At 46.6% G+C, this 16,247-nt stretch overlaps 2 protein-coding genes across 2 annotated transcripts in view; one reads left to right on the forward strand and one right to left on the reverse strand.

The window, feature by feature from the left end:
• PSMD1 (proteasome 26S subunit, non-ATPase 1) overlaps positions 1–16,247 on the forward strand; it is a gene marked incomplete at its 3' end in the record, with an annotated part of 137,063 nt that overhangs the window by 65,374 nt on the left and 55,442 nt on the right. The window lies entirely within an intron of this gene.
• On the reverse strand, positions 2,212–11,742 carry HTR2B (5-hydroxytryptamine receptor 2B; the record flags this gene model as incomplete). The annotated part of the gene is made up of 3 exons (XM_081329883.1): positions 2,212–3,116; positions 7,908–8,108; positions 11,478–11,742. The coding sequence occupies 3 exons, from the start codon at positions 11,740–11,742 to the stop codon at positions 2,230–2,232; spliced, it is 1,353 nt and encodes a 450-aa protein (XP_081186009.1). The 3' UTR covers positions 2,212–2,229.

Here is a 16,247-nt window from a genome sequence, read left to right on the forward strand (position 1 = left end):
AAACAAACCCGTTGTCCTAGGATGGCAGAAGGCTGAAATAAAGCACCGGTTTTTCAATTTCGGTTCTTTTATTTGTCGGTTATCGTTCCACTTGTCACCATCAATTTTAGTGTCCTCCTCAACGGCCTTCAAATGTCTAGATAAAGCATCCAATATTTCTCCAGATACCTGGAAACTTTTGTTCCTTTTGAAAAAGGCAACACCATCAGGTGAATTTAAATTATATAGCCATTTGATACGATCTCCAATTTGACCTCTTCTGAGTTGTTTGGGGCGAATTATCCAGTCTTCTGATATTATGAATCATAATACTCTTTGATTTTTCATTCTGCTTGAAGATGGAAATATGCCCAGCACACTTGCTAACTCTTCCTCTGATATTTAAGAGCATACATTATTGAAAGTTCAAAAATTACATCTAGCTGAGTTAATTAAAGGCCAAGGCGCTTCAGTGGGCATTCCTGGGGTATATTGAATAAGCTCCGCGGGAACTATTGATGACTTTTATTTTCCGGCATTTGGTGCATGCAGAAAGACCTTGACTTACGACCACAATTGAGCCCAAACATTTCTGTTGCTAAGTGAGACGTTTGTTAAGTGAATTTTGCCCCATTTTACGACCTTTCTCATCACCTTTGTTAAGCGAATCACGGCAGTTGTTAAGTTAATAACACGGTTGTAAAGTGAATCTGGCTTCCCCGTAGACTTTGCTGATCAGGAAGGTTGCCAAAGGGGATCGCGTGATTCCCCCCCCCCCCAGGACACCCTGACCGTCATGAGTCAGTTGCCAAGTGCCTGAACTTTTGATCACCTTTGGGGTCTACGGGGATGCTGCAACGGGTTGTAAGTCTGAGAAAAACAGGCCTGTCACTTTTCCCAGTGTTCTTATAACTTTGAACAGTCACTAAAGTTAAATGAACTCTTGTAAAGTCAAGGGCTGCCTGTATTCCACTGTTGCCCCAAACCGTGAGGTTTTCACAATACCTTTGTGAATTTCACAATATCTGGGTGAAATGTTTTCTCTGTTGGGAATTTTCTAATCTTAAAATAAATCAGCTTCATTTATCTGCAGTAATTGAGTCCGGTTGGAACTTTGCATCCAGATCAGAAGTAGCTTTGGGTTTTTTTTGGGCGGTGTGTGTGTGTGTGTGTGTGTGTGTGTGTCTTTTGTAACTTTGAACAGTCGCTAAACGACCAGCCTTCACATGAGGACTAGCTGCTTGCAGTTTGGTTTTAAAAAAAAAAAAGCATACGTGCGCAATTGCAACTGGCAAAGTTGAGATTTATGAGAGAGATTTGGATTTTTGAGACGTGCCCGTAGACCAGGAGTCCCCAACTCCTGGATTGTGGCCTATCTGGAACCGGGCCGGGCAAACGACATGCACATGCGGCGGACTGGCAGTTGAGCTGCATGCGGGTGCATTCTGGCCTGCCATTCGCGCAGCCCGGTTCCCCTCTTCCTCCCCTCCCAGATGAGCACCCAAACGGCAAAGATTGGGCACCACCGCCGTAGAGAACGAGAACAGGAGATAAAGCATTTGGAAATAGGTGGGCCTTTAATCTTCCCTTGTTCTTTGAGAAGAAGACACTAATACAGGGGTCCCCAACCCCCGGTCCGTGGCCAGGTACCGGGGCCACGGCCTGCCAGCAACCGGTCCGCACAAGCAAGCACAAGCCCCATCCGTGGGATACAGGCAGCACACAAAACCACGCACCCTCCAGTCTGTGGAAAAACCTTTCTCCACCGAACCGGTCCCCGGTGCCCAAAAGATTGAGGACCTCTGTGCTAGTGAATTCCTAAAATGAGCTTAAGGTGCACCCTTTATTCCTCAGCGTAAGCGCCCTCGTGCAAAAGACGCCGAGCCTGCATAGGTTTGGGGGGAAAAAAGTAGACCCTTTGCCTTTTTTTTTTTTGTCCTATCGTCTGTTGAAATAAATCGGAGACGAGGCATGGGAGACCCGAGGCTTGCCATGGCTGGCTGTATTTATTTATTTATTTATTGAGGCTCCTCCGTTTATAAACCACAGTGCTGGAAGGCTTGCTTTACCTCTTACACTGGAGTAAACGGAGGCGGTCCTGGGGCAAGAGGAGGCCAATTCTTAAAACTGCAATTAGGAATCATATAAATAACGGAGAAAAACTGTATACACACACACACACACACACACACACACACACACACACTTCCTGACAGGCTTCGCACGCGCTATGCACGCTTTTCCACCAGGCTACACGTAGCTGGCTTGTTCTTCTGTTTTGTCCACTTCGTGCTCGGTCAGGAGCAACGTGTCCAGCAAGATGGCCGAGGACTGGATGGGGGAGCTACAAAGCCGATGGTTTTGGTAGCCGACCGGATTGACGCCGTTGCGCCGTCCGTGGTGCATCGTGAAAAGCTTGGAGTTCTCCGTCACCGAATTTCTGAACGAGAGTCTGGCGGAGGTTTTCCGGGAGGCCGTTCCGGCAGCTGAAGTCTGGTAATTGCAGCTGATGTACCTGCCAAAGGCTTTCCTGAACGTCTTGTTGAAAAGGGTGTAGACCAGCGGATTCACCCCCGAGGAGACGTAGCCGATCCAGACGAAGATCTCCATCAGCATCTGAATGAACTCCTCGCTGCAGGATTCGCACAGGACCGAGGTGATGTTGGTGATGAAGAAGGGACACCACATCACCAGAAAAAGGAAGAACACGATCCCCAGCACCTTAGAGGCCCGTTGCTCGTTGGTGATGGATTGCACCGACTTTTTCCCGACCGTGGACATCCGGCGTATCAGCTGCTCTTCATTCCCGTTCGGCAGAGCTTTGTCCTTGCGGGAGCCGTCCAGCATGGCGATTTTCTCTGGCGAGGATCCAGGCATCGTCTCCCGCTGGAAAACGGTGGAGATGGTGCTCCAGGTCAGGCGTGGAGGCGGCTTGTTGATCAAGTACGCCTTCTTCTGCAAAGCCCGGATGGTCAGGAAGTAGCTCACCACCATGATGGCCAGCGGGACGAAGAAGGCCGCTATCGAGCCGTACAGGATGAAGTCTCCGAAACGGCTGGGTTTCAGCACGCAGGTGAAGTTTTGGAGGTTGACGCCGTTTTCTTCTATCCCGCGAATCGGGATTGGAATGGCGATGCCTGGAAAAGAAGCAGAAATCCCGTCAGCTTCAGTGTGTGTGTGTGTGTGTGTGTGTGTGTGTGTGTGTGTGTGTGTGTGTAAGGGAGGACCTTGGAAAATTTTGAGGAGGGACACTGCGATTGGGAAGATCTGCAGGTGGCAGCTCAAATGATCCTCGATACGAATAGAAGAGAAGCTTTGTAGCTCAGGGTTGAACTGTGGAGACCTCGGTGTATCTGAGCTGGGTGGTTTTCTTGCAGACGTTTCATGACCAAAGTAGGTAACATCATCAGTGCTAGAAGGGAGAGGAGGAGGAGGAAGAGGACAGTGGGGTCCTCGGTGCTCTCTGAGTTTGGTGGTTTCCTTGCAGACATTTCATTATCCAACTAAGGAACATCAGTGCTAGAAGGAAGAGGGGTTTGTGGAAAGGATGAGGAAGAGGATGAGGAATATGGGGTCCTTGGTGTTCTCTGAGTTTGGTGGTTTCCTTGCAGACATTTCATTGCCCAATAGGTAACATCATCTGTACTAGAAGAGGGGGGGAGAGGAGGGGGAGGAAGACGACAACAACTATAGGGTCCTTGGCACTCTCTGAGCTTAGTGGTTTCCTTGCAGATCATTCATTGCCCAGCTAGGTGACATCAGTGAGGTCGTTAACGATGTCACTGATGATGTTCCCTAGTTGGGTCACGAAACGTCTGCAAGGAAACCACCAGGGTCAGAGAGCACCCCACAGTCTTCTGGATGCACAGCCCTCTCCCTGCAAGACGTGGCTGCCTCTGCTTTCTTTCAGATGTCTCATCAGCCAGAGACTCAGAGGAGAGTCACCACGATGTTAAAAAAAAAAAGATGTTGAGACTCTAGAAAGAGTGCAGAGGAGAGCAGCAAGGATGATCAGGGGGCTGGAGGCTAAAAACTACAAGGAACGGTGGCTGGAATTGGGCATGTCTAGTTTAATGAAGAGAAGGGCGAGGGGGGACATGATAGCAGCCTTCTAGTATCTCAGGGGCCGCTTTCCAGCTTGGCAGCCTGGCCTGGTGTGGAGGGGGTGAGTGGGCATGTGAGTGACAGGGACAGGCGTGCCCTGCTCTCATGCAAATGGAGCTTCATGCGCACGCATTTCCCCATTTCTCCCCTCCTGCTTTCAAAAAGGCCACAGCCCAGCAGTGGGCCACAGCCCAGGGGTTGGGGACCCCTGCTCTACATATATAACAAAGATGATCAGGGGGGCTTCCGGATGGCAAGGTGACGCTGGAGGCAGCCATTTCTTGGCTGTCAGCCTCGCGGCTCCGTAGAGCTGCCAAAAACAGCGCCAATCAGCTGTTCGGCGGCTCGGAAGCCCCCACCTCGGGAGAAGAGGAGGGGGTGAGCGTCCAGGTAGGGGTAGAGCTCTCCGGGGCCGCCAGAACTTAGAGTTTTGGCGGCGGAAGGATTGAGCCCCCCCGAAGCCTGGGCATGCTCCGGACTGCGAGGCGCCTCTGCTCCAGGTTTTTTGGAGCAGAACAGGGCGTTCGCAACCATCCCTGCTAGCAAGGAAGAGCTTTTGAGAACGAGGACGCAGGCAGAGCGATGCAGGAGATTTTGGTGAAGATGATGTTTTGATCTTTAACTCAATGGACTTTGCTGAATCTGCATGTGAAAGTGCGTAGTTAACAATAGAGGGTGAAAATGGCAGCTATATCTTCTAAAGTTCCTGCCCTGAGGCAGCAGTCTTCTGTGAAAACCTCATTGTCCTCTGCATCTGAATCTGTATCAGCTTTTACAGCAAAAGATTTGCAGAATCTGTTGCAAGAGACTATGGAAAAGCAAATGCAGCAATTTGTTGAGATAATGGAGAAAAAGTTGGAGGAGAAGTTTACAGAGAAATTAAAAGAAATGAGAGCAGACATCACATCTGCAATAGAAAGTGTGGTTAAAAGTATTGAGATTTTGGATGAAAGAGTGGAAGATCTTGCTCAAAATGATATTAGACTGGAAGCCAAAATGACAGAAACTGAAAATGTAATAGAGAAAATGGACTATGACTTGATTTCGACACAGTATTCTCAGATGGAGTTTGCTTTAAGAATCAGAGGCCTAATAGAAAATCCTAAGGAAAATTTGGAGAAAATGGTTTCTGAGGCTTTGGAAGGGGTGTTGAAGCGACCAGCAGATGAAATAATGCAAGATATAGATAAAATCTTCCGTGTTAATTCGTGGATCGCAAGACAAAGGAAACTACCCAGAGATGTGGTGGTTTATTTTACAAAGAGAATGATTAGAAATGAAGTTATCCAGGCCTCCTACAATATTGATTTTGTAATTGCTGAGCAAAAAGTTCTGATTTTAAAAGAGATCCCTGCAAAGATTTTAAGAAAAAGGAAGGAATTTGCTTTTTTGACACAAGAATTGAGACGACGTGATATTAAGTTTAGATGGCAAATACCAGTGGGGATGGTGGTGACCTATGAAGGTACAAGGTACTGTTTTACCACGGAGATTCAGGCACGTGATTTCTACAGTAATGTTTTAAAAGCAGTCCCCATACCATTTTTGGAATCTACCAAGAAAAGGTGAGAGAGAGTCTCAACGTTCCAGAGAGAACCCGCAAGTTGCTGAAGGGTTAACGCAGGCAGATGTGAAAGATACAGGAGTGGGTCAAATTTCATTATCACGGGAGAAGGCTAGAAATTGGAAGAGGCGTGCTACTTCTGGACGAATGAATCAAGCCTGAAGATTTAGTCACATAACTGTAAGAGACAATAATGTAATAAGGATTACGGGAATTGGAATTGCTAGAAGGACTTATTTGGGGATATATTTTTACCCTTATAAAATAATTATGTATTATTTTGTGTTGCTTTAGTTCTAAGAAAAGTTAATTGGGAAGATTTGTAGTAGTGTTTATTGATATTCTGTAGGTTATGATTTGTTATTTGGATGAAAAATTTTAAGCTTTTAGTTGGACAGAAGAATAGTTTTATAAAATTGATATAAATTGTTTTCTTTGTGATTGAAGTTAATTTGTAATATTTTTATGGGTAATATTGCAATAGGTAATAGAATATAAGAATATAAGAATGATGTGATTATATAAAAAAATTTTAAGTTTGGAAAGTAATCTATGGTATTTTAAGTTGTATAACACATTAGGATAATGTGAATTTAAAGCTTAGCTGGAATGAGGAATAGTTTTAGACAATTGATATAAATTGGCTTATTTGAGATTGTTTTTATTGGGTATCAGATTGGAAGGTATTATTTTGTATTTGAATAATCATTGATATGATATATATATGTATGTTTGGAATTTACCTATATGAGTTAAAGTTTGATAGTTTGAATAGTTTAGGATTGTTTGCGTAAGTTAGATCATGATTGCTTGTATTTTTATACCCTGTGTTTTGCTCTGGGAAGCGGGGGGGGGGGGGGGGGAGGGGAAAGGGAGGGAGGGGTTGGGGAGGGATGGGGAGGGGGAAGAGGGGGCTGGGAGGGTTTTTTTTCTTCTTTTTTTTGGTTTGTTAAAGATAAAATGTATTGTAAAACTTTTTAATAAAAAAAACAAAGATGATCAGGGGACTGGAGGCTAAAACGTACAGTATAAGGAACGGTTGCTGGAATTGGGTATGTTTCGTTCAATGGCGAGAAGGACGAGGGGGGACATGATAACAGTGCTCCAGTATCTCAGGGGCTGCCCCAAAGAAGAGGCAGTCAAGCTATTTTCCAAAGTGCCTGAAGGCAGGAAAAGAAGCAGCGGATGGAAACTAACCAAAGAGAGAAGCAACCTAGAACTAAGGAGGAATTTCCTGACAGTTAGAACAATTAACCAGAGGAACAACCTGCCTCCAGAAGCTGTGGATGCTCCAACACTGGAAGTTTTTAAGAAGAGACTGGACAGCCATTTATCTGAAATGGTATAGGGTTTCCTGCCTGAGCAGGGGGTTGGACTAGAAGACCTCCAAGGTCCTTTCCAACTTTATTACTGTTATTATATTATTGATACCAGCTTGAGCATCGGTCTTTTGGGTATCATTATAAGGAGGAGGAGGAACGGAAATGGAGCCAGCTTCTGTGGCAGAACCACATCCCAATTGTGGAAACTGATCCAAGGAGAGAAGCAACCTAGGAAATTCCTCCTTAGTTCCAGGTTGCTTCTCTCCTTGATGAGTTTCCATTCATTATTTCTCGTCCTGCCTTCAGGGGCTTTGGGGAATAGGTTGACCCCCCCCGCCCTCTTCTTTGTGGTAGCTCCTCTGTGACACTGTTCTCCAGAAAGACCTTCAGGCTCTGAGTTAAGATCTCCCAAAGACCCCTGTGTTTTGATTTCCCTGTGCTTAAAGGAAAAGGTAAAGGTTCCCCCGCACACGCGTGCTAGTCGTTTCCAACTCTCGGGGCCAGTGCTCATCTCCGTTTCAAAGCCGAAGAGCCAGTGCTTGTCCGAGGACGTCTCCGTGGTCACGTGGCCGGCATGACTAGACGCCAAAGGCGCACTGAATGCTGTTACCTTCCCACCATAGTGGTCCCTATTTTTCTACTTGCATTTTTTACGTGCTTTCGAACTGCTAGGTTGGCAGAAGCTGGGACGCGTAACAGGCGCTCGCTCTGCTACGCGGCACTTCGGGATTCGACCCGCCAAACCGCCGACCTTCTGATCGACAGGCTCAGCGTCCTAACCCACTGAGCCACCGCGTCCCTCTGTGCTTAGCAGTGGGATATATAACTAAAGAGCCGTAGCAGCAACTACAACTTCTTCTCTCCCCCCCCCGCCTCCCTCCCTCCGGCGCCATTTTATAACTCCGCACTGTGAGTTGACCCATTTCCCCCCACCTTACCGATGGAGATCAGCCAGACCACGGATATTTTGATGAGGGTGGTGGCCCGCGAATTGTACTGGCTGGCCTGGATGGGCTTTTTGATGGCAACGTAACGGTCCAGGGAGATGGCGCAGAGGTGCATGATGGAGGCCGTGGAAAAGAGCACGTCGAGGAACAGCCAGGCGGGGCAGAGATAGGCTGGAAGCGGCCAGGGATTTTCTGGGGGGGGAAAAAAAAATCTCGTGGATAAAAAAGGAAGGGTTGGGTCAGGAAACCTCTCCAGGACGTCCTCAACTCTCCACAGCTCACTTAGTGACTGTTCAAAGTTACAGAATGAAGTCACTAAATGAGGAGGCTGGACGGTCACTTGTCTGAGGTGGTGTAGGCCGGGGTAGGCAACCTTGGCTCTTTTATGACTGGTGGACTTCAACTCCCAGCATTCCTGTGCCAGCACGGCTCAGCTTGGAAACCTCTCCCTTTCCCCTCAGCGTGGCTGGCTCAGGAATTCTGGGAGTTGAAGTCCACCAGTCATAAAGCGGTCTAGGCCTAGGCCAGGGGTAGGCAACCTTGGCTCTTTTATAACTGGTGGACTTCAACTCCCAGCATTCCTGAGCCAGCAAGGCTCAGCTTGGAAACCTCTCCCTTTCCCCTCAGCGTGGCTGGCTCAGGAATTCTGGGAGTTGAAGTCCACCAGTCATAAAGCAGTGTAGGCCTAGGCCAGGGGTAGGCAACCTTGGCTCTTTTATGACTGGTGGACTTCAACTCCCAGCATTCCTGAGCCAGCACGGCTCAGCTTGGAAACCTCTCCCTTTCCCCTCAGCGTGGCTGGCTCAGGAATTCTGGGAGTTGAAGTCCACCAGTCATAAAGCGGCCTAGGCCAGGGGTAGGCAACCTTGGCTCTTTTATAACTGGTGGACTTCAACTCCCAGCATTCCTGAGCCAGCACGGCTGAGCTTGGAAACCTCTCCCTTTCCCCTCAGCGTGGCTGGCTCAGGAATTCTGGGAGTTGAAGTCCACCAGTCATAAAGCAGTCTAGGGCTAGGCCAGGGGTAGGCAACCTTGGCTCTTTTATAACTGGTGGACTTCAACTCCCAGCATTCCTCAGCCAGCCAGGACTCAGCTTGGAAACCTCTCCCTGTCCCCTCAGCGTGGCTGGCTCAGGAATTCTGGGAGGTTGGACACTCCTGCCTTAAGGTTTGACCGTGATTGTTGTGAACGAGTTTTGATTCAACACCTGAATTTCACACACACACACACACCCTTTTTTTTTTAGCAGCTTCTGAATCTACAAGATTCAGGTTAGTCCCCACTTGACAATTAAGCAAACCGTGTTAGTATCAGCTTCTACAAACGCCCTAATAAATATGCTTGTGGTTTAAGGAGACACAAAATATTAAAATACTTCAACGCCACAGCCATCTTTTGAGGTATCTACAGGTAGTCCTCAGCTTGCAACCGTTCATTTAGTGACCGGTCAAAGTTTCAACCGCACTGAAAAAAATTAACTTGCATTGCAGCATCCCCACAGTCACAATTAACCAGGGGAACAACCTGCCTCCAGAAGCTGTGAATGCTTCAACACTGGAAGTTTTTAAGAAGAGACTGGACAGCCATGTTGTTGTTGTTGTTGTTGTGTATTTATATGCTCAAAATTTGGGGGCTTGGAAACTGGCGTGTTTTTACAATGTTTGCAGCATGCATGCCCAGGTCATGTGAATGCGATTTACCACCTTCCCAGCCAGCATCAGGCAAGGAGGATGCCAGATTGGATTAATGACCGCAGGATTCATTTAACAACCGCAACTATTTGCTTAGCCGCCGTGGCAGAAAGAGTTTGTAAAGTTGGGGTGTGACTCACAGCAACCCACCTTGCTTAACCATACAACTTCTGGCCTGCAGTGTTGGTCGGGTGTTGAGGACTGTCTGTGTGGTTATCGTTCCACTTGGTTAGATTCAAAATCCTCATCACAGCCTTTGTTAAACCCACCCAATCCGGTTTTTAACTTACTTGGTGGGTCAGATTTGTCTTTCTTATTATTTATTTGTTGAATTTATCGATGACTTTCCAACCAGCTCTCAAGGCTTCAAAATTGCCTTCATTATCTGCTTACAATCAGAAATGAATAATACGAACTCAAGCCCACCAATGGGGGAATCAGAATGAGTTTAGGGGGCAGAAAACACTTAACTGAACCAGGAATTGGGTGTGCCTAGTAGACATGGCAGCAGGACTCCAATGTTTGAGGGGCTACCCCAAAGGAGAGGGAGTCAAGCTATTCTCCAAAGCACCCGAAGGCAACGGATGGAAAGTAATCAAGGGGAGAAGCAACCTGGAATTAAGGAGAAACTCCCTGACAATGAGGACAATTAATCCGTGGAATGACTTGCCACCAGAAGTTGTGGATGCTCCGTCAATGGAGGTTTTTAAGAGCCGATTGGACAGCCATTTGTCTGAAACGTTTATAGGGCAGGGGTAGGCAACCTGGGCTCTTTTATGACTGGTGGACTTCAACTCCCAGAATTCCTCAGCCAGCCAGGACTCAGCTTGGAAACCTCTCCATTTCCCCTCAGCGTGGCTGGCTCAGGAATTCTGGGAGTTGAAGTCCACAAGTCATAAAGCGGCCTAAGGCCTAGGCCAGGGGTAGGCAACCTTGGCTCTTTTATGACTCGTGGACTTCAGCTCCCAGAATTCCTCAGCCAGCATGGGGGAACTATGGCCCTTTCATGACTTGCAGACTTCAACTCCCAGAATTCCTGAGCCAGCATGGGGAAAACTTTGGCCCCCTTCATGACTTGCGGACTTCAACTCCCAGAATTCCTCAGCCAGCATGGCTCAGCTTGAAAACCTCTCCCTTTCCCCTCAGCGTGGCTGGCTCAGGAATTCTGGGAGTTGAAGTCCACAAGTCATAAAGCGGCCTAAGGCCTAGGCCAGGGGTAGGCAACCTTGGCTCTTTTATGACTCGTGGACTTCAGCTCCCAGAATTCCTCAGCCAGCATGGGGGAACTATGGCCCTTTCATGACTTGCAGACTTCAACTCCCAGAAATCCTGAGCCAGCATGGCTCAGTTTTGAAACCTCTCCCTTTCCCCTCAGGCTGAATTCCCCTCAGGAATTCTCCCATTCCCCTCAGGCTGGCTCAGGAATTCTGGGAGTTGAAGTCCACAAGTCATAAAGCGGCCTAAGGCCTAGGCCACGGGTAGGCAACCTTGGCTCTTTTATGACTCGTGGACTTGCAACTCCCAGAATTCCTCAGCCAGCATGGGGGAAACTGTGGCCCTTTCATGACTTGCGGACTTCAACTCCCAGAATTCCTCAGCTAGCATGGCTCAGCTTGAAAACCTCTCCCTTTCCCCTCAGCATGGCTGGCTCAGGAATTCTGGGAGTTGAAGTTCACGAGTCATAAAAGAGCCCAGGTTGCCTACCCCTGTTATAGGCTTTCCTCCTTGAGCAGAGGTTAGACTAGAAAACCTCCAAGGTCCCTTCCATCTCTGCTATTCTGTTGTGCTGGTTGACTTACACACCCAAGGTCTTCACCAACCCAGGCAATGCCTTAAAACTTTGGGAGGATGATCCGAATTCGGTACTTACCAAACAACAGAGTTAGCAGGGCTATCGGCATCACAAAAAGCCCGACCAGCAGATCGGCCACCGCCAAAGACATCAGGAAGTAATTGGTGGCATATTGTAATTTTTTCTCCAAAGATACGGCCAGTATGACGAGGATATTCCCTCCGATGGTGGGTATGATGACTATCAGGGTAAGCAGACCGGCCCAGCGTAGTATATTCCATTCTCCAGGGTTGATGTGCGCAGATCCATTGCCGAGGTCAGATGCGTTCAAAGGCAAGTCCATCTTGCTGAGCAGGAAACCGGGCTTAAAATTGGTACCTTATTTAAACATTTCCCAAAATCTGGACACTTGGTCTTCTTAGGCGGCCCTCTAGGATTTTCATGAACAACCAGCATGATGTGAACGTCGCATTGGACCTGGTCCAATCAACGCTGTATATCTCCAATTTTATGCCCGGGTTCTTCCTCGAAACGCCACGTCAATTTAAAAACCCGTGCTTGCTAGCCTTTGGCCCGTTGGTTATCTATAGATCCTCGTCCTTGGGCTAGTTGCGAAAAAGAAAGCTTTAAAAATCAGCGATGGCCGAAGAGCGAGGTGGCAAATGTAACTCTTGCGTCTTCTTCACACGGGGCATCGGGATCCCGAACTTTGTTCCGGAGAGATATCTCTCTCTCTCTCTCTCTCTCTCTCTCTCTCTCTCTCTCTCTGAGTAATAAAAGCAGCCATTTATCATTATTACACAGAAATGTAAATGGTTTGGGTTTGTTTTGTTGCATTAACCTGTCTTGTGCATAGTTGGATCGTTACGATCCGATGGGTTGCGAAATAAAATAAAAATGTATTCATTCCCTTTTCCTCAGTCGTTGACATGGGTGAGTTCCATTATTTTTTTTAATGTTGAATTTGTTTTTTTGGGGGGGGGGAAAGATTGCAGTCCATATTTTCTGGTGGAAAAAATCATGCAAATGTCACTTCAGGAGGTGATTGATGCTAGGGCTATAATTCTATACCTGTCAGTTCACAATTAATTCTTTTTTTATATATATATATATCCCACGGGGCTGATTCTACGTAAGGGAATGTAGGTTTCTCCCCCCCCCCCCCCGAAACTATTATCATCGTTAGTTATTTATCTGGCCTGGAAAATAGCAATTACTAGCCAGGGGTGGACTGTACGTTCTTAAATAAAATGTTAATCCTAGATTTAAGCCCCTCTCCACAATAAATCTTTTGAGACCTCCTCTCTTCCACCGAAGGTAAATTTCCTTCCGACTTTTTGTCTCTCCCCGTTATCATTTGGACAGTCCTTTTTCAGCATCCCCAAATTTCATCCGATTCTTATTCTGCCTTCTCACCTCGAGAATTGCCGCCCGTAGCTGAGAATCCGCAAAAGTCTTACCTTGATTTGATTTTTATTTTTTTCCCCCCTCTCCCTCTCTCTGGAATTTAGAAGAATTCTCTTAGTCCTTAAACCGGAGACATCTCTTCCCCCAAAGCATCCCGGGAATGTGCCGGCTTCTGGTTTATAACGCTGGATTTTGATTTTGATTTTTTTTTTTTTAAAAAAAGAAAGACTTGGTCTTGAGATTTGACTTGCGGTCTTCAGTGCCACTCACTCCCCTTTGGCGATGGAGATTTCTTCTACTGCGGCTTCGCAAGCTTGTGATTGCTTGCTGGGGTCCAGGAGGAGGAGGAGGAGGAGGAGGAGGAGGAGGAGGAGAGCACTTGAACTAAAGGTTCCCTCCCCTTGTCCGGCTGTCATTTTATTTATTTATTTTTAGCAATTTTAGCTATTTCTACGTTACTTGGTCCATGCTTCCCAGCGCTGCTTTGATCTCTGCCCGGCTTTCCGTGCGTCCACCGGCTCAATTTACAAGCATCTGTTGAGTGACTCGCTCGTCGCTTCCAGCTTCGGAGCTTAAAAGCAAAGTTAGAAAGGACCCATCCCGTCCCTCCCTCCCTCTCTCTCTCTCTCTCTCTCTCTCTCTCTCCCTCTTCTCTAATTTTCTTTAGTGCGCACGGCTTTTCGGGCACTTTTTTCTGCCAGATGCAGCCTTCAGCCTTTCTTTGGGGCTTCGGCTAGCGAGCGAGCAAACAAGCATCCTTCTTCTTCTACTTCTTCTTCATAATAATAATAATAATAATAATAATAATAATAATAATAATAATAATAATAATAATAAATAATAATAAGTTGTAAGGGGCCTTGGAGGTCATCTAGTCCAACCCCCTGCTCAGGCAGGAAACCCTATACCATTCCAGACAAATGGCTGGCCTTAAAAACTTCCAGTGTTGGAGCACCCACAGCTTCTGGAGGCAGGTAGTTCCACTGGTTAATTGTTCTCACTGTCAGGAAGAAGAACATCATCTTCTTCTTCTTCTTCTTCTTCTCCTCCTCCTCCTCCTCCTCCTCCTCCTCCTCTTCTTCTTCTTCTTCTTCTTCTTCTTCTTCTTCTTATTATTATTATTATTATTATTATTATTATTATTATTATTATTATTATTATTATTATTACTGCACCAAGAGCAAAGGGTAAATTGTTACTACAGGTGGTTCTCGACTTACAACTGTTGGGTTTACCGACCGCTGGAAGCCGCAGCGGCCCTGGGAAAAAGGCGCTTCTAGCCGGTTTTCACGCTTAGGCGGCCGCTTGCAGCCTCCCCGTGGCCCACCGGATCAAAATGGGATTTGATTGTGTGGCCTTCCCAGCCGACTTCCAAACAAGCAAAGTCAATGGGGAAGGCCAGGTTTGCTTAACAGCTGCGGTGATTTCGCTCAACAACGCGGGCAAAAACGGTCGTAAAACGGGGCACGGCCCACTGAACAGCTCTACCTTGCTTAGCCGCGGAAACTTTGGGCTCAATTGTCGTTAAGTGGAGGACTGCGTGCGTGTTGGCAAATGGGGCATCGGTTTGATTTATTGGATTGTTTTTTTTAATCCCGCTTGTATTATTTTTACGAGTAACTCCAGGTGGCGAACGTACATTATTACTCTCCTCCTCCTCCTCCTCCTCCTCCTCCTCCTCCTCCTCCTCCTCCTCCTCCTCCTCCTCCTCCTCTTTTACCCACAATAACAGCCCTGTGAAGTTGGTTGGGTTGGGTTGTTATCTGGGGTCCTGGGTGGTTTCCTTGCAGACGTTTCCTGAGCCAACTAGGGAACATCCTCAGCGCTAGAAGGGAGGGGGGGGTTGCCCTCATTTTAGACAGCCTGTCCTGTCAGTGTTGGTGGTCTTGATGGATCCTTGAGTAGGCTGCTTGTCCAAATCCATTCCTTTCTAACACTGATGATGTTCCCTAGTTGGGTCACGAAACGTCTGCAAGAAAACAACCAAGCACAAAGAACACCAAAGACCCCATAGTCCTCCTCCTCCTCGCCTTTCTTTCTTTCTTTCTTTCTTTCTTCCTTCCTTCCTTCCTTCCTTCCTTCCTTCCTTCCTTCCTTCCTTCCTTCCTTCCTTCCTTCTTTCTTTCTTTCTTTCTTTCTTTCTTTCTTTCTTTCTTTCTTTCTTTCTTTCTTTCTTTCTTTCTTTCTTTCTTTCTTTCTTTCTTTCTTTCTTTCTTTCTTTCTTTCTTTCTTTCTCCCCTCTTGTATTGATGATATTCCCTAGTTGGGTCATGAAACGTCTGCAAGAAAACAACCCAGCTCAGAGACCACCAAGGACCCCACAATCTTTTCTTTCTTTCTTTCTTTCTTTCTTTCTTTCTTTCTTTCTTTCTTTCTTTCTTTCTTTCTTTCTTTCTTTCTTTCTTTCTTTCTTTCTTTCTTTCTTTCTTTCTTTCTTTCTTTCTTTCTTTCTTTCTTTCTTTCTTTCTTTCTTTCTTTCTTTCTTTCTTTCTTTCTTTCTTTCTCCCCTCTTGTATTGATGATGTTCCCTAGTTGGGTCATGAAACGTCTGCAAGAAAACAACCAAGCTCAGAAAATACCAAGGATCCCACACTCCTCCTCCTCCTCCTCCTCCCTCTTGCACTGATGATGTTGCCTAGTTGGGTCATGAAACGTCTGCAAGAAAACAACCAAGCTCAGAAAATACCAAGGATCCCACACTCCTCCTCCTCCTCCTCCTCCTCCCTCTTGCACTGATGATGTTGCCTAGTTGGGTCATGAAACGTCTGCAAGAAAACAACCCAGCTCAGAGAGCACCAAGGACCCCGCAGTCCTCGTCCTCCTCCTCCCTCTTGCACTGATGAAGTTCCCCAGTAACAAAACGTCTGCAAGCCAAGCTCAGAGACCCCCAATGACCCCACCTCACATGGACTTCCAAACCACAAACAAAGTGCCTATTATACGCAGAGGGTAATACTCAAACGTGAGCACCCTTACTCAAAATTAGCGATGTACAATGCCAGGAAAGAAATGAACGAGGCCCATTAAATGTGTTTTGGAGAAGTCAAAAGGAAATTATTCCTAGGCAGCAAAACAGTGGGAGCCTTAAAGGAAGGATTATAACATTTCAATGATAAAGGAAAAGCAGAACAATTAAAGCAGGGATTTTTTTTGCAGAGCGTTTCCATTTGTTTGGCCAATTTCTCCTTCCGTGCCTCTGAAAAACAGCTACTTTGGGTAAAGGCAAAAGGCGAGAGAGATCGCAAATTAAATCTAGGCTCCATTGTGCGTGTGAGTTTTCTACATGCTGGCAATTCTTCTTTGTCCTCTTCCTTAAAATGTAATTATTTCCACGGGGAAAATGGGGTGTTGTGTCTCGTCTGGAGGGAAGAACCAAAAAAAAAAAGTGACTTCCTATTTGCCTTTATTTCCTCTGGTGAAGTAGATATAAATAGTCCTTGA

The sequence above is a fragment of the Vipera berus genome (genome assembly GCF_964194415.1).
Source record: "Vipera berus genome assembly, chromosome: 5".
In the NCBI taxonomy this organism is placed as follows: domain Eukaryota; kingdom Metazoa; phylum Chordata; class Lepidosauria; order Squamata; family Viperidae; genus Vipera; species Vipera berus.